Below are 17,969 nucleotides of genomic sequence, written 5' to 3' on the forward strand. Positions count from 1 at the left end.
TTATTATTACAATTTACAAAAAAAAATTATAGTTTTAATCACTAGTGATGAAATTTTGAACCCTTTTCGGAAACCCTTCCATTAACGTTTTTATAGTGCTTTCTGTCACTTTGCTCGAGCATGTAGTCCATCTCCGTTTAAAATTTACCACACTTTTGGACACCTTTTTTGTACTCTTCAATTCTCTTTTAACAAGAGCCCAATATCTCTCCACTGGCCTTAGCTCCGGGCAGTTTGGAGGATTTGCCTCTCTTGGTACAAATACCACATTATTGTTCTTGTACCACTCAAGGGCTTGTTTACCATAGTGACAGGATGCCAAGTCAGGCCAAAAAAAGTGGACACATTATGAAGTCTTATGAATGGAAGCAGCCTTTTTTGTAAACATTCCTTGATGTAAATTTCGGTATTTATAGAGCCCGTTGTAACAAATGATTGGCTTATTTGCCGCAACTGCATATTGCTTGCCATACCAAGAACTTTCTGGGAAATTTTGTCTGCTTTTGGGTCCTAAACTTTTCTTCAACATTCCCTCGAGCATCAGCAACATAAAACTTTTGACCTGGAAGTTGCGAAAAATCTGCCAGAACATACGTTTCGTCATCCATTATGCAGCAAGAATATTTTTTTATAAAACTTGACTTCAATTTCCGTGCTCTGTTTTTGGCCTCTAAATTTTTAGCAGTGTTCCTGTCAGGAACTTTTTGAGCCTTGTATGTTTTTAAACCTGCATTAGCTTTAACTTTTCGTACCAAATAGTCCGAGCACTGAGCTAACCGAGCTGCTTTCCTACCGGATGTGTTGGGAGCTCTTTTGAAAATGCGTTCTATTTTTTTTGGCTTTAGAAACATCATGTGGACCATTCCTTCTACCTGAACCAGGTTTTCTATCAACTGACAAGTTCTCCCGGTACTGTTTAATAACATTGGAAACAGTTTGACGGCAGACCTTTGTATGCTTGGCCAACTTTTTGTAAGACCAAGTTGGGTTTAGAAAATATTTAATAATTTCAGTACGCACTTTTTTCTGGTCACTCATTTTAATCAGATTAACAAAAAAATTAATATAATTGACATTACACATAATAACTGACATGTTTTTCAAAGGTAACTTGATCAAAAAAAAATCAAATAATACTTTGGTTGAAAAATGTAATGAAAAACGTGTGTTAAGAATTTTTCGATCTCACTCCTTAGTTCTTATTCAAATTGCAGTTAGATGTTTAAATAAAGAATGAGAAACACTCTTATGTTTGAATGCTTTATCTTAAAACGCCACAATTGACAAAAATCAGCGAACGAGACATTTTCCTTAGTTTTAAATTCAATCATTTAAAAAAACGCTTTTGAACTGTCTGCTATAACAACCAGTGCTGCAAAACGTCAACATTTAAAAATAAATATTATTTGATATTATAATCACCCTGTTATAAATGACAGCGCATAGAAATTATACAACAACATTAATATTATGACATTTTCACTTCATTTCAAGAAGTTTATAATGTTATTAGAATATTTTAAGTAGAGCTCTTAGTTAAGTGCTCTTTAATTAATAGCTATTAACAATAGAAATATTAAATAAAAGTGATACCGAAAATGGCGGCAGTCGAACGTTTTGATCTAGAAAAAGTTGCACAAATATTTCAAGACAGTTTACGAGACGATGATGATGTTGCAATGGATGATTATTTAAAAGCTTACGAGGAAATAAACAAGTAAAATGTTTTTCTATTAGTATACACAAGGATGTTTTGTGAACTTTCTTTGTTGTTGAGTTGGCATTGCTAATGTGTTATTTTGTTTTTGTTTGATTTTTTAGATTTTTTCATTTATTGGGATCGGTATTTGGTTTCGTCAGCAGTGATGTGAGATCAAAAATTGACATTTTATTAACGTTTCGAAAGGAAACGGATGCGGAAAAGGCTGAAAAATTTGTTACTATTAAATCAATGATGTCATACGAAAAGGATGCTAATTTATTTAAGGATACTAAATATGTTTCAGGCAGTCGTACTCTGTTGCGTTTGCATAGAGGTTTAGGTGAGTTGAATTGTTGTTACTTTGCATAAATTGTGGTTAAAAAAACAGACGGGCATGTATTTTTTAAGTTTTTGTCTGATAAACAATCTTGTTCACTACGGCAATTGTAGTGAACTACAATTTTGTTCTATACAATTGAAAGATTGTAGTACACTTTTGCGTTTGCTTAAAGGTCTATTCTAAGTACTGGAAGCTGACAACTATATTGGCTAGTCTATTATGGATTAGTTTATGTTCTTTTTTTCTAGTCTATTAACTATACTATTAACTAGTATTTAGATAAGTCTACGGACTTATCTATTGCCCAATCTACAGAAAAGTCTATGGCTCACTAGCCTGTGGTATTGTCTATTGTGATAATTTTCGATGTCAAATAGTACAATATTACTGAATTTTCCATATCTGTTTCACAGTGTTTCCTTCTGTTTGTTTCTCATTAATTTTGTTTATACAATCTTATCTCGTTAACTTGTCATTTTTGTTTATCTAAGAACTAGGTATGTACGTATTCATTGTTCTTCATACAATTTTAATTTTTTTATTTTTCTTCTTTTTTTCATTCAAGAGTTTGTTTATGAATTCCTCAATCGTTTGACAGAATTAAGTGAAAGTGATAAAGTTCATAATTGCTGTAAGACTTCCTATGAGGCCACATTAGCCAAATATCATCCTTGGGTTGTGCGTAAAGGAGCTTTAGTTGCTATGTATGTCTTGCCAACACAAGGTGAACTTTTAAAACGTGTCTGTTGCAATGTAGATCGTGTAGCAGAATTTCTACCGGAAATGTTAAAGAATACTAAGACGGTGTATGATCGTACGCAGGCGCTATATACTCTCTATGATTTGCATCATTTACCTTAAGTTTGTGTGCTGTAGTAATGTAATATATTCAAACTTGAGATTTATGCGCTTCATATTTTAGAATTTCTTATATTTAGTTTACCTTTAGTTGGTTTTATTGTTTCATTTTATTTACAACTTTGTTTAAGACATTATCAGTATTTATTGTTAGTGTAAAGAAATTGTGCAGCTTTAAGTTTTTCTTTTTATTAAATCATATTATTTACTGTGGTTTTAGTTTCATTTGTGCTATAGTTTTTCCACTTATTTTTACATTCCCTTAGTAATAATTATTTCTATTAATGTGCTATACAACTTGCCTTAAATAAACAAAGTTTTCATTACTCATATGTATATCAATAGACAGTTAAATTAAATATGCAAAAAAATGTTAAATATATTAAAAATACATACATAAATTTATCTGGAAAGAAAATAAAGTTTTTGCTTCTATATAAAGAATAATTAACTGTAAATTAAATATTTTAATAAGGATTGCATTCAATGCTATTGAATAAAAACAATATGTTTGTTTTTTAGTTCCATATGAGCTTGATTTTTTCTACAATTAAGAAACATGGACAATACAATACAAAACTCCAGGGATGGTGTTTTGGTCAAACGTTAGTTTGGGGCACAATCTTTTAATTTGAACTTTTAGTTTTCTCTTGGGGAAAGACTTGGTCAAAACGACAGGACTGAAGGCTTCTCATGCCTCATTTACAATATTATTATGAATCTGTTGAAATATGTAATCTTTGATCTTTTTCGTCTTAATTTTGTTTATTTTTATACAGCATTTCGTGTGGTTTCATACTTAATGTTTTAAGGTGTTACTCTAAAGTTGGGAACTGTTTTTTTGTTTCTAGGCTTTACGATCTCTAATTTTTTAAGCATTTAATCCAACTACTTCGGGCCTTGAAGCTTATATTAGAAGACTTTCTTTTTCAATATCTTCAATTTATTATTCCCTGCATACACTTTCTACATCTTCTCCCAGCAGCCGATTCTACGTACCGGAATGACCCGAATTATTCGACCAAGGCCTGTCAACCTCAGCAACAACTAACTCCTATTAAGCTCGAGTTTTTACTTTAATTTCTTCAATTATTAACAAGTAAGGGTAGAAATACAATATTACGGCTGCGGAGACGGATATTTTTTTATATTGAGTTTTGACAACTTAAATCGTTGAAGAAATCTGCACCAAATAAAAATTTATTTTAATTTGTTTACGGATTTTCTCTCATTTACATTTAGAGTTCCATGCCATTCATACTTTTAATTAACAAAAACCATGTGGTGAATAAATAAACTATGATATACAAAAACAAAAAACAATAAAATGACTACAAAATTCGCAACCGTAGCCGCACTCCATTTAATTTACATTTTTTCTGGGAAGCAGAAAACGCAACCGCAACCGCAGGTTTGTATTTCTACTCTAATATTAAAATAAAATACCGTTGTATTTACTTTTTGTTAACTAAACGTCATATTTCCTCTTTGTTTACATAAATTTTCATTCGCTAACCAACACTACCCTATCAAAGAAATGACATTTAAACGAGACTCGTTTTAGCGCTATTTTGTTTTTGCCCAAATTCTTCGCACAATAAATAAAAAAGCCAAACAAAAGAAATTGACAAAAAACCGGAAAGGTAGGTTATAACAAAAAACACTCTTGACTATTAAAGAAAAACATTTATTAAAACAAGTATTTTTTTTGCATAATAAATTCAATAGATTTAAATAAATCTCCGTCTACGTAAAAAACAAACATTCTAGAAGACATAAACAAATCTCTGCAAAAGGAAAACGACACAAAGTATTCAAAAGAAGAATAAAAAACAAAAATGAGCAAATACACAACAAAATATCTTGAAGACAAACTAACCGAACAACTTGAAGCAAAATATGTTAAAGTCATAGATGAATCAGATGGTTGTGGTGGCAAGTTTAGTGTGACAATAGTATCCGACAAGTTTAAAGGCAAGACATTACTGCAAAAACATCGTTTGGTTAATACAGCTTTAGCGGAAGAACTTAAAGAAATACACGCCTTCTCACAAAAATCCTACACACCAGAAGAGTGGGAGAAAGTGCAGCAGCAGTAGAAGAAAATTTGTGAAATAATAAAAATATGATAAAGTGAATTTGGTTGGTGTTTATTTTGTTGTTATTTTCTCTTGTGCATAATTACATACTACTATTTTGTATTTGTGAAATTTAACATAACAAAAAAAAAAGTTAAATAAAATTAAATTAAAATACAAAAAAAAACTGTAGATGAAAAATATTGAGAGACTGCATATTACAGCATTTGCACAGTGGGTTGAAAAGCCTAAAAAAGTATTATGAAATCTTTGGAAATTATTAGATAAGTTTCCTTGCTCTGTTTTGGAAGATTTTCCAAGTACTACTTTATAGATTAATCTGCGAAAAAATGAATTACCACAAGCTACACAAGCAAATGCAACCGCAGTACAATTAGGGTAAGTCAGGAGAAGTTTGAGAATTCTTCTTCTAGGAGTGCGGCGGTGCAATAGGAGCCTTTGTAGGAACTTGTTTCGGTAACCCAGGGAAGTTTTGTCGATTGTGTGAAGACAAGGAGCATTTAGAACATATTTTAAGCAACATTCCTAGAGTTTGAGAATAAAATGGGATAGAAAATAGATTTCATGAATGTTAAACAACCATTTTATCAGGGGAATAAAGCGTCTATTTATGCGAAAAATTCAATACAATTAATCGCTTCAAAGAGTAATATCACTGGGATTACAAAAGCTACCGGAGTACTATTAGGATACGACAGGAGGAGTCTGAGGATTCTTCTAGGAGTGATAACAGGTCACGGTGCAATAGGAGCCTTTCTAGAAACTTCTTTTTCGTAACACAGGAAAATTTTGTCCATTATGTGAAGACAAGGAGGATAACATATTAGTCTTGAGTGTGAGAAAAAAATGGGATAGAAAATAGATTTCATGAATGTTAAACAGTCATTTTATCAGGGGAATAAAGCGTCTATTTATGCGAAAAATTCAATACAATTAATCGCTTCAAAGAGTAATATCACTTGATCCTCTTACTTATATACATAAGTATTGCCCTTTTTGCACAGAACTAGAAATATTCCATCATGTTTTTCTTTGGATATTGTAAATATATGAAATTTTAATGAATTTATTAATTTCATAAACTACCCACTATTTATACCTACCAACCCACTGTGCAATAGTTAGTAGTAATATGAGTTTTTTTTACAGCTTAAAATCAAACAAACGAAACAAAAAACTCAACACAGAAAGTGAAAGTATTTGGAATACAAAAAAGCAAGCAAAAAAATTAAACCAACATAAACAAAAAAACACACTTCCACAGTATTAAGACAAGCTTTGAACTGTAATAAACGTTAAAAACGGAAATCTTAAAAAAGCGGATAAATACAAACAAAGAAACAGAAAAACAAATTTAAAGAATATTTTTCCGAACGCAATTTTAAACTATAACGAATAACAAAAAAAAAGTAATTTTTCAGTTTGAACCCATTGTGAACTTTTAAACAAATTCTGCAACCACAAATAGAAACAACTTCATTGAATTTTATCTGCGATTTATTTAAATTTTTCGTTTATTTTTAACACGACATTACATAATGTTGAAATTCCAAGTGAAATCACCAGGAAAGATCATTTTACACGGTGAACATGCAGTGGTTTATCACAAACCTGCCTTGGCTGCTGTAGTTGGTTTGGGCACTACATTAAAGTTTACTGCAGCTGAGAATGGCAAACGAGTTGTTACCGTACAATTGGAGGCTTTAAATACAAGTTTCGAAATACAAGTTGACACGTTTAATAAGTTTCTCAAACAATGTCGTTCCAAATTCCCGCAGGAAACCTTTGAAAGTGGTGCCCAGCTATTGGAAGAGGTGCGCACTGAACTCAATCGCCAACATGAGGAATTATTGGAACAGGGTACTCCTAAAAAGCAACAAACTCAAAAGGCTTTTCTCTCTATTTATTATCTATTGGCGGGTGCGGTTTTATCTTCGCCCAAAAAGGAATTGGAATTAACACAAGCCTTTACCATAAACATAGACACTGAACTAAATTTGGGCGCCGGTTTAGGTAGCTCAGCATCTTATGGTGCAGCTTTGGCGGCTGCTTTTCTACTCTATGCTCATCATTTCGATTTGAATACGTATAATGAACCTGAAAATCAAGCTTTAATTTCCACTTGGGCTTTTGAATCGGAACGTGTTATGCATGGTACACCCTCGGGCATTGACAACACCGTCTGCACTTATGGCGGCATGTTACGTTTCGTTAAGGGCCAAGGTTTTCAAACACTCAAAATACAAAGACCTCTTAATATTTTATTGGTAGATAGTAAAGTTAAAAGATCCACTGCCGATATAGTAGCCAAGGTACGCCATTTGGGAGAACAATTTCCCGATGTTATCAATTCCATTTGGAATGCCTGTGAAGCTTTGGTTAACGATGCCATACCCCTGTACGAAGAATTTGGCAATGGCCAAGATGACAGCGAAAAATTCGAGAAACTAGAACGTTTATTCCAAATCAATAACGATCTATTAAAGGCCATTGGTGTCACACATCCCAAATTGGAACAAATATTTTCGATTGCCTTTAAGCGTGGATTTTTCAGTAAATTAACCGGTGCTGGTGCCGGTGGTTATGTGATTGTTTTACTGCCCGAAAACTATGCCAGCAATGAAGTGTATTGGAAATTGAAAGAAGAATTGGAGTCAGCTGGTTTTGGTGTCTTTGCTACCACGGCTGGTGGTGAAGGTTTGCGTATGGAACAATTGTAGTTAAATTGTGATGATGTTAAATGTATAATTTTACATTAAATAAGAACAAATTCTTTAGATATTCTTTTGATTAATATTGTATATTTTTTTTTTTAATTAATAACTATTATATTTTGTGGACATTCTCTCTATATATAAATTTATAATAAAGTATTTTTTATTTGTTAAAAAAAAAGGAATTTGAAATTGTTATTCACATCGGGTTGGTTATGTTTGGCCTTATATTTAAACAATCGATCATAGTTGAGTACGTCCATTAGTAAATTTCTTCCAAATTCATCCAACCTGTGTAAAAATGTATAAAAAAATATTTGTAGTAACATTTTAAATATTTCAAAAAATAGGTGAAGTAAAATTTCTTAAAAATACTGTTTTGTTTACAAAACAATTGCTTTAAACTTGCTTTATGTTTAATAAAGACCTTATTTGTTTACATAATTTATTATAACGAGACTTTTGACATACATATATGTATACATCTTGAAGTCACTTGATGAATAAATAAGTATTGTTTTGTTCACTGTTTTATGATTTGTGAACTTTTTGTGTGACGCCTTCCAGTTCGAAATTACAAATGGAATGACAAAATTATAATTCCCTCAAGAGTATAAAGTACTCTTAAGTATACGCATCGTTTCAATATTACCTTTCCAATTAGTTTGAACTATTTTAGCCTATGTCTTCTTAGCCACATCTATTAAGTTATTTTAAAACATTTACTTACCTCTAGTTTTATTTCTAAAATAAAATTAACGTTGGCTAGTATCTCTTGGTCTATAGGGAATGCCACGACTTTTCATTTCTCTCAAAGTAGCCTGAGGCAAATTACCCGATACTGATATAGCATAAACGCCACGCGAAAAACTACCTATAAATAGTTAAATATTAATAAACAATATTCTATAAATGAATCTTAACACGAAAACTTACTAATTCTTTGCCATTTGGCTACCCAAGAATCTTCGGGACTCATTAAAGCAATTAGGCCATCAAAATTATTACTTGTATGATCGTAGACATTGTCCTTGTTGTTTTTCATGCGCAAAAATTCATCGCAATTGTCACAGCCATCGTATTCAAATTGATCAAAGGACTGGAATAAGTTAGAAGACACCATTTTAGAAATAGATGTATAATTAAGGCTAGAAAAATTTAACATACCTTTACTAGAGAACACACCAAACAGGCTCTTAAACCACGTAAATCTTTTGGTATAGTATCGAAGGACATGTTTTTTTTTTCAAATGAAATTTACTTGTTCCGATTTCTTGAAATTTCTCTGGTTTATAATGGCTTTTTTCCGATTGTTGTATTTTTTTCTTGCTCTTTTTTACTGTTAACAGCAAAGCCCTGCGACAAAGAATATTAACGGCAGCGGCGATTAACTCTAAATATGTAGCCGGCGGCGGCTTAAAATTGACTGTAAGCCGGCTAAGTTTTTAACTACGTTTAGTTTTTAAATTTTCAACGATTTTAATTAAAAATGGATACCGAGAGATCAGAAACTAAGATTTTGGAAGCAAATATATTGTTTATAACAACAAAACAAGCAAGCACAAAGGTTGTGTGAGAAGAAGAAGTTTTACTAGGATCGGCCTATATTTGACATAGAAAACATATTGCAGAAGTTTCTAAAAAATTTTGCATTAAAAAATGATCAATAACGTAAAAACACAGTGAAAAATAACATGATCCGTAGTGGAATTTTATGCTCTTTCAGAGATAGAATTTTGTAAACATTGAACTGCTGTTCCATACAAAATCAACTATTGTGAATGAATTGTTCACAACAAGTTCACGATAGCAATTTTCCCTTCGAAGGAAATGAAAATATCAAGGAGGGAAATGAAATATCACTTCTATTGGCGATAGGGGTAAATAATTGTTTTCTCTTTGCTAAAACTTGTCGGTATTAGCCAGACAATTCTTTCTTGGCAAATAGAAAAAAAATTGCCAAATTTTTTGTTTATAATGTACATTGAAAACAAAAAATTTTGAAATTTTTAAAAATAAAAATTGGATTTGAAGAACGCCTAATTTTAAAAGTTTTTTTAAAAAAAGACAAATGAAATAGGTCCATTTAGGGAGAACAACATCAATTAAAGGGATAACAAAGAGATTGAAAAATATTCCAAAAGTTTCACTTTGAAAACATTATTGGAGTGTATGAAAACTATCAACTCTAAAGGCAGACTATTCCTATATTAGTGGTAATTTCTTTATGATTAAAATAATTAAGAAATAAGAGTTATATTCGGCAAATTTCGGAAGTATATGTATATTCATATGAATATGTATATGGACTTTGATCATTAGATAAATAAGAACGTCAACTTGATTTTCGGAATAGTTCTCCATAAGTTAAAGTATTTTTTTTTTAATCTACCATAATTCTATCATAATAATAACTTTTGATTTTCTGTAAGAGGGTTATATTGACGGACCGATCCTTATAATTATATTTTTCATAAATATAGGTTTCGGGTCCTAAAAAGTTTTTTCGTCGAATTCCATTATTACATCGACATTTGAAAGCCATTTATATGCGTTTAAGTCATTTTCTGAAGAAGATCTCATATGGGTTTAGGGTGCTTCGATCGTCATAAAATTTGGTAGACATATATTTAAATTTTAAAGAAAAATTTAAAAAACAACTAGCCGACCGACCATAGGCGAATCATGCCATTCAGTACGTAATTGGGCGTTGAATGATGAATGAGACAGTGAATAACGAATAATTGCACCGTCTGAATGGTGCATTAAGCTTTTTTTGTTAAAGCCGCTGCTGCCGTTAATATTTGTCGGCGCAGGACTCTGCTAAACAGCTGTTAAATATTTTGATTTGAAGAAAAAAAAATACTCTTGCAATTTTTTTAGTAAAAATATTAAATAAAAATATATATCCACTACCACAAAACCTCAAGAGTCATGTTAGTTTTGCGTCGTTTGGCGCCATTTTCACAACATTTTTGCTTAAGCCAGCGTTTTTATGCTCGCAAAACGGTCGCCACCATCGATGCCGATATGAAGCAGGTTCATCAAGAAACATTACGTTATATTAATCCGCACGCCTACATAAAAGTAATTTCAGATATTTACGTAAAGGTGTCCACTGTCGATCCTCACAAATATCCCAATGGCGATGCCTTAATTGCAGAACTGCATGGTGGTCCGGTAAAAAATTGTACCGCCTCAATGCAAGTGAAGGTAGCCGATGATGAACGAAATGTAGAAATTATTTTGAAAAAATTAACTGATGAAACGGATTTTCATTGTGAATTGGCGGTACCTATTAAGGCGGCTCTTAATATCAATTCAAAACACGGTGCATCTGTTAAGAACACCTTTGGTGATGAGTTGAAAATAAAGGCGGAGAAATTTATCAACACTACCAATGTAAGAGCAGAAAATATAGAATTGTTAAGTGCCGAAGGTGACATTAGTTGTAAGAAAATACTTTTGGGAAAAGTGACTACCGTGGAAGCAAAAAATAAAGGAGTGAGTGTTGTTGGATTTATTAGATATATATGAAATATGGTTTTGTTTTGATGTTTTTAGAATATCATACTGGACAAACTGCAAGGTGATAATATAACATGTAAAACATCTCGGGGAAATATAACTACCAACTGTAGTTATGTGGAATCGTCAAAATTTGAAACAGACACTGGTTGTTTGGATTTGAAAAATGTACACAAAAAATCAGCAGTTTATTTGCATCAAAAGGGAGACCTTAAAATGAGTAAGATTTGTTAATTTCTAAAATTGTCCTAAATTATAAAAACAAATTAATTTCCCATTTTTATAGCTGGTGTTCATGGTAATCTAAATGTTTTTGCTAACGAAGGAACCATGTACTTGCAATTATCCGAGCTACAAGGTGAAAATACCGTTGAGTGTAATAATCTAACATCGTCCACTATTAATATATCTGATGATATAGAGAAAAATACACAAATAGAAGTTAATTTAAAGGGTGATATTAATACATCTGCTGTAGCATTGGATAGCTCATTAGAGCATTTTTCAGCAGGATTATCAAAGAATAAACAACAATTTAAATGGCCCATGGAGCAACAACAGCAAAATCAGTTAAAGATTATTAGCAAAAGTTCCTTGACTTTAGGAAAATCATCATGGATGGAAATGATGAGTTTACAAATGGCAGAGAAGCAGAATAGTAATAATAAATCATAAATAGTTGAAATAGTTTTAAACTATATTTTTATTTTGGGATTTGCTAGATTTGAAGGCATAAGAGTAATATTATTTTTGTATCTAAGTTTTTGATAACTAAACAGGACTAACGAAAAGCTTCTAATCTGGCAAGTACTTAAAAATTATTATTTTTAAAATAAGATGCATTTTAAAATATGATATTAAATATAAACGATTATTGAGAACAAAAGTGTATTGCCGTTTAAAGTACTCAGTTTCGCAAAGCTAAAAGAAAATCAAAGTTAATTAAATTATAATAAATAAACACAATTAAAATTTCAATGTTTACATAAATCCATTCTAATGGATGAACTACTATAGGGTAATCTATTATTACGTTTATTTTGTTTATTATAAATAATTTCATTGTCTGGATTTTATAATTAATCCAGTGCTTCTTTTAACTTGCCATAACAATTTTTCATATAATCTGTTTCCAGTGGCTGTTCAAATGATTCTAATAACTTAACACTATATATACGTGGACATGCGGCAACATATTGTTTAAGTAAATCTTTGTCAGCTTTTAAAAGTAAATAATATAAAGTATTTAATATAATGGTATAAGAAATTTGATGATCAATTTCATTATCATCATCATCATCATTGTCAGACTCAAATTCATTACTAGCAGCAGCAGTTTTTTGCAATTGTTTTTCTTGCTCTTTATCCACATGATAAAAGAGTTTAAGTAAATAGCTAAAAATGTCCAAATCTAAAGGTTGGGGTAAAACCTAAAAGGAATATGTTGTAAATTTGAAAACTTTTCTATATTTAACCATAAGAACTTACTCTCAGAACATCATTTAATGTTTCCAAAACATCTTGTTCATATTGCTGCCAACTGGTTATGCTATCGTCTTCAACCATGGGTCTTAAAATATCTTTGAAACATTTTATTATTTCATCATTACTAGTTTCGTAAGCATCTCTCGATAGCTGTTGGTATTGTGTTAATATACTGTGTATATTACAGAATGTTTGCTTAGCTTTGTGTATACTTTCGGGGATTTCGGCCGCTTCATAAGAATCCTGTTTGTTAGCACTCTCTTTTACCAAAGTCTTAAAAGCCTCTATGCTACACTCGATCATTTCTGACTGCACAAACAATTCCTCAAAACTTGTTTTGCTTATTTCATCTAGACTCTTGCCATTTTCGGTGGCCAGTGATAGCTTGAGAACAAAAAATTTTGCCAATATAGCATTAAGAGTTTCCATTGTTTGTAAAATAAGTGAGTTATTGGCTGCATTATTTAAAATAAAGCATAGATTTTCCACAAACTTGTCTGATTTCAAGATTAGATTATACCATTTTTCTATTTGTTCCTCGGACATTTTAACGAAAACCACTGCTAAGAGACGCATTAACTGTTCCAGTGTTAACGAATCCATGCAGTTGGATAGTTCCAATAGTGTTTCAATTACTTCTTTCTTTTCAGTCAAAAGATTTCGCGTCTGTTGCACATTACACATATTTCCCAATATGCCTACTAATATTTCGGTTAAACGCTTATCATCGGTAGACTTTATGATATTGGCAAAAAGTTCTAAAACATCATGTTTTAACAAATACTTGACTACATCTTCCTCCAGTGTCATATCCCACAGAGAACACAAATCCCTTTCAATTTCATCCTCTTCTTGTAAATCCTTCTCAAGTTGTCCCAGTTTTAGTAGAGTATTTAATACAAAACGTTCACTGTACAGGGTATCACCAATAGCATCACCTTTTAAGCGCTCCAAATCATTATCCTCGCAATCATTTTCTACCAAAGTGGGATTGTAGGAAGCCGGTTCTGTTTTATTTGCATCTTCAGTGTTGTTGCTGCTTTGTGTCTTGTCTGTTTCGTTGAATTTATTATCTTCATTATTGGTGGTAGACATTTTAGTTTGCTTATTTTCTTAAATTATTTAATATTTCTTTATTTATAAATATTTCCTTTTGCAAAAAAACAAAAATAAACTAAAAATGTTTGCCGTCAAAACAATAATCACTGTAAAATGACTACACAGACATGAATGTCAACAATGCAATCACAGGTAATTGGGGACACGTTAGTTATCGTTATGTGAAATCGATAAATGTTTTTACAGGGAACGAGAATAAATTTCAAATTTTTGTCTGAGTAGTTTGATATTTTGTTTTTGATAGATTTTTAGAATTTTGATATGCTTTATCCTGTCAATAAAAAGTACCGAACAATATTCGACATCGATCAAAACAGACAATTCGAAAAATATAAAAAGTTTTTCTTGATATTTCTAAACTTAAAAACCCTTTTTTTTATTTGTTTTCGATTTTGAGATTACTGCCCCTTAAAAAAATCAAGGGATGGGAGATTTACTTGGCTGGTCCAAAGGGATAAATAAAACGCCACCAACAATTTCAATCTAAAGTTCCAAACTTTCGAGTATTCTGTGGTCTAAGCCAATAAAACATAACCTCACTTGAGGTTAAAAGAAAGCACGAGGTTAATGTAGACAACATATTACTTTGAACAGTTATGTGAATACAATACACCAGTGCAAGTGAGACGCAAAACTGTCGAAAGACAGGCAACAAACACAAGCCTGAACGCGTTTAAGAAATAATCGCGATGACGCGAGAGTTGTTCCCCAACTCAGACCTAAATTACGACTCCAAACCCTTTATTTAGTCTGAAAGTTCAACTTATTGCCTTCAAAATAATGGTTTAAACTGTTATACAAATCGTGTATAATAACATAACCTAAAATTTTAAATCCCTTTCGCCTTGTTTTTCATTGCGATATCGTCCGTTGAAGTTTTAAGTAAAATAAAGGCCAAATCGTTTTTTATTTATATTCGTTTTATATAATGAATTAGAACATAATAGTTGTATCATGGTATTAGGATATCTTGTTGTTGTCATACAAAATTTAATGTTTTTTTTACAAAATTCCTGGCTAGAATATAATTTTCAAACGATTCCTTCAAAATATTTACATGTTCATTGTATATCAATTTCCATATAGCCATCAGCATGTGTTAAATGTTTGGCTTCCAATAATGAACTTTCTTCCACCACAAAATTGGCGCCAACTAAACAATTTTTCAATTTTGTACCCTTCTTTACCACAGCCTTTGGACCAATAATACAGTTTTCTATGTTGCAACTAGAAAAATAAAAAAATAACAACTATAAAGTTAATAAGTTTTTTTAACCACTTACCCTTCCTCAACAACAGCATGAGCCATTATTAAAGATTTTTTAACAATATTTTTAGGATTTATAAAACAGTTGGGTCCAAAGACACTGAAATTCAAGGAAGTCTTTTCAGATAATTTAGCATTATCGGCCACGGCAATTTCTTTAGTTTGAGTAGAGTTCACAACGGCATTGGGAGATATTAAAGGTATTTCCTGGCCACCGCACAGCAGAGGCCAAATAGTGGAAAGCTATTTAATTGAGAAAATGCTTAACAGATTTAAAAGGTTTGACTTAATTGAGACGCTAGGTATTTACCTTTTGATTAACCGCAAAAAATGATAAAGTAGTATTAACTCTTACACCAATAGTTTCTTTAGGTGCTTCCAAAGCATAACATCTTAGTAAGTCTCCATTATATAAAGGTTTAGTTTTGTTATCATTGTAAAGAGTAAAATTTAAGATTAGTCGATCTAGAGTTGAGTTAGGAATGAACTAAGGAAAATAAAGAAATATTATTAGAGAAAACTTCAGTAAAAGTAGGAATCTACATGATTAGTGTAGAGTGACCTTCAAAGCATATATACCAGGGTCATACGAAGTACTTCAATCAATTATTAATATACAACCCCTTACCCCAAAAATGTTCTCCTCTTGCTTGATACTAGTACCCAATTCTGATTGAGTATCCGATACATGATTAGCATTACATGCGGCAGCATTGGCCATTTGCTTTTTAACCAAATAAGGTAAAAATTCTCCCTTTAACGTAGAGAAGTGTTCTTTCTAAAATATGAAAAATGCAATTATCAGTAAAATTCAATTAAATATTAAACTAAACTTACCTTTTCCAAATAATCCAGCACCCATTTCTTGACCACATAAATATGTGAGTCCATTAGTCTGGAGAAGATTGTCATTTTACCATTCTTACGCAAAAGATGAGCATTAACATTCATTACCTCTTCGAAATCACTGGCTGAAGCCAAAAACAATAGACGTCTTGTCTCCGGATGTATGCCAATTAAATCTCTTTCAGGTTTGTGTTTAGTTTTTGGTCCGGGCAACGTAACATCCGATTCAAAACCACTTTTAAATAACAAAGCCGCCAAAGAAGCATCATGTTGACGGAATTTATTGATCAAGGGATATAACGAAACATTGGAAACAATGTCACAACTTAAAACCAAAAAGTCAGACATGATTTTATCGCGTATATAACGCAAACTGTCGGCGGTACCAAAATCACTATCGGAGGGTATGCTAACAATGTCTAGTTTCATTTTTAATGGCAAACGTTCCAGAGCTAGCTGAATTTCAGAGCGTTCACTTTCCAAAACCACAATAATGGTTTCTATAAATTAAGTTGAGGTTTTTTATAAGCTTGTTAGATTTTAGTATAAAAAATTTACCTTGAAAATTGTGCTGCTGCAATAGATTCAAAGGATACCATATTAAAGGGTATGGTCCTATGGGCAGCAAACATTTAGGTGTATTTCCTAAGACTTCGGGCAGGCGTGTGCCTCTACCAGCAGCTAAGACCACTGCTTGAAATTCTTGTGTTACCATTTTTGTATAGTTTTATTGCAAATAATTTAAATTAAATTTAAAACTTTAAAAAATATTTGCTTTCACATGCAATACGTGTGTGTTTACGCCGCCGTTAAAAGTCAACGTCAGCTGTTGAGAATAGGGTTCTATAGTTGAAACGAAAAGGCGACTTTTTGACTTTTTGCATTTAGTTAAAAGTCGACTTTTAGACAATTTTCATTTAATTAAAAGTATGTCAATATATCTGTAATAAAAATACGTAAATATTTTAGATATACATTTTATCAATTCTTATCTTTATAAATTCAATGATGTTCTTGGTTTTTTGGTTTATTTTTAATTTATTTTATTTTCCCGTTAATTTTTATTATAAGGAAATTGTTTCTAAACTTTCTTTATTTTAAATACAACTTTGATACATATGAAAAATCAGAAATTTTTGAAATTTTTAAAAAACTTAAAAATATGGTCGGAATCAGAAGATATTTTGAATGAAAACATAAAAGTCCGTTTTTCTCGAAAACGGTAAGAGATACAGCAAAAACAAGCAAATCTGTGATCACTTATATTTCCTACCAAAACAGATAATTTCAGTGAAAACATAAAAGTCCGTTTTTCTCGAGAACGGTAAGAGATACAGCAAAAACAAGCGAAATCTGTGATCACTTATATTTCCCACCAAAGCAGATAATTTGAGTGAAAACATAAAAGTCCGTTTTTCTCGAAAACGGTAAGATATACCGCAAACACAAGCGAAATCTGTGATCACTTATATTTCGTACAAAAAAAACGATATTTTGAGTGAAAACATAAAAGTCCGTTTTTCTCGAAAACGGTAAGAGATACAGCAAAAAAGGTGATATCTGTGATCACTTATATTTCCTACCAAAAACCGATATTTTGAGTGAAAACTTATATTTCCTATCAAAACAGATAATTTGAGTGAAAACAAAAACAAGCGAAATCTGTAATCACTTATATTTCCTACATAAAACAGATATTTTGAATGAAAACATAAAAGTCCGTTTTTCTCGAAAATGGTAAGAGATACAGCAAAAACAAGCCAAATCTGTGATCAATTATATTTTCTACCAAAGACCAATATTTTGAGCGAAAACATAAAAGTCCATTTTTCTCGATCTGTGATCACTTATATTCCGTTTTTCTCGAAAACAGTAAGAAATACCGCAAAAACAAGTCAAATCTGTGATCACTTATATTTCCTACCAAAAACCGATATTTTGAGTGAAAGCATAAAAGTACGTTTTTCTCGAAAACGGTAAGATATACAGCAAAAACAAGCCAAATCTGTGA

General features: G+C 31.5%; 7 protein-coding genes across 7 annotated transcripts; 4 read left to right on the forward strand and 3 right to left on the reverse strand.

The window, feature by feature from the left end:
* The first annotated feature begins 1,474 nt into the window (after positions 1-1,474).
* LOC111688463 (ceramide-1-phosphate transfer protein) lies at positions 1,475-3,111 on the forward strand. The gene is made up of 3 exons (XM_023450976.2): positions 1,475-1,717; positions 1,822-2,042; positions 2,608-3,111. Exons 1-3 carry the CDS (start codon positions 1,599-1,601, stop codon positions 2,901-2,903), a joined length of 636 nt encoding a protein of 211 aa, XP_023306744.2. The 5' UTR covers positions 1,475-1,598; the 3' UTR covers positions 2,904-3,111.
* Positions 3,112-4,435: 1,324 nt separating this feature from the next.
* On the forward strand, positions 4,436-5,038 carry LOC111688464 (bolA-like protein 2). Its single transcript, XM_023450977.2, has 2 exons — positions 4,436-4,543; positions 4,629-5,038. The coding sequence occupies exon 2, from the start codon at positions 4,739-4,741 to the stop codon at positions 4,997-4,999; it is 261 nt and encodes an 86-aa protein (XP_023306745.2). The 5' UTR covers positions 4,436-4,543; positions 4,629-4,738; the 3' UTR covers positions 5,000-5,038.
* Positions 5,039-6,148: 1,110 nt separating this feature from the next.
* LOC111688458 (mevalonate kinase) lies at positions 6,149-7,890 on the forward strand. Its single transcript, XM_023450971.2, has one exon. It carries the CDS (start codon positions 6,538-6,540, stop codon positions 7,717-7,719), a length of 1,182 nt encoding a protein of 393 aa, XP_023306739.2. The 5' UTR covers positions 6,149-6,537; the 3' UTR covers positions 7,720-7,890.
* LOC111688459 (transcription elongation factor SPT4) lies at positions 7,884-9,071 on the reverse strand. Its single transcript, XM_023450972.2, has 4 exons — positions 8,881-9,071; positions 8,650-8,812; positions 8,444-8,587; positions 7,884-8,004 (listed from the first exon to the last, which is right to left on the reverse strand). Exons 1-3 carry the CDS (start codon positions 8,947-8,949, stop codon positions 8,469-8,471), a joined length of 351 nt encoding a protein of 116 aa, XP_023306740.1. The 5' UTR covers positions 8,950-9,071; the 3' UTR covers positions 7,884-8,004; positions 8,444-8,468.
* A 1,454-nt stretch (positions 9,072-10,525) lies between these two features.
* On the forward strand, positions 10,526-12,219 carry LOC111688461. The gene is made up of 3 exons (XM_023450974.2): positions 10,526-11,217; positions 11,278-11,461; positions 11,528-12,219. Exons 1-3 carry the CDS (start codon positions 10,648-10,650, stop codon positions 11,914-11,916), a joined length of 1,143 nt encoding a protein of 380 aa, XP_023306742.2. The 5' UTR covers positions 10,526-10,647; the 3' UTR covers positions 11,917-12,219.
* Positions 12,203-13,936, reverse strand: LOC111688460 (protein SAAL1). Its single transcript, XM_023450973.2, has 2 exons — positions 12,730-13,936; positions 12,203-12,671 (listed from the first exon to the last, which is right to left on the reverse strand). The coding sequence occupies exons 1-2, from the start codon at positions 13,819-13,821 to the stop codon at positions 12,321-12,323; spliced, it is 1,443 nt and encodes a 480-aa protein (XP_023306741.2). The 5' UTR covers positions 13,822-13,936; the 3' UTR covers positions 12,203-12,320.
* An 808-nt stretch (positions 13,937-14,744) lies between these two features.
* Positions 14,745-16,778, reverse strand: LOC111688462 (translation initiation factor eIF-2B subunit gamma). The gene is made up of 6 exons (XM_023450975.2): positions 16,517-16,778; positions 15,950-16,458; positions 15,741-15,890; positions 15,423-15,599; positions 15,129-15,355; positions 14,745-15,072 (listed from the first exon to the last, which is right to left on the reverse strand). The coding sequence occupies exons 1-6, from the start codon at positions 16,671-16,673 to the stop codon at positions 14,907-14,909; spliced, it is 1,386 nt and encodes a 461-aa protein (XP_023306743.2). The 5' UTR covers positions 16,674-16,778; the 3' UTR covers positions 14,745-14,906.
* Between the last annotated feature and the right edge of the window lie 1,191 nt (positions 16,779-17,969).

This window comes from Lucilia cuprina, chromosome 6 (genome assembly GCF_022045245.1).
Source record: "Lucilia cuprina isolate Lc7/37 chromosome 6, ASM2204524v1, whole genome shotgun sequence".
NCBI classification, from domain to species: Eukaryota; Metazoa; Arthropoda; class Insecta; order Diptera; family Calliphoridae; genus Lucilia; species Lucilia cuprina.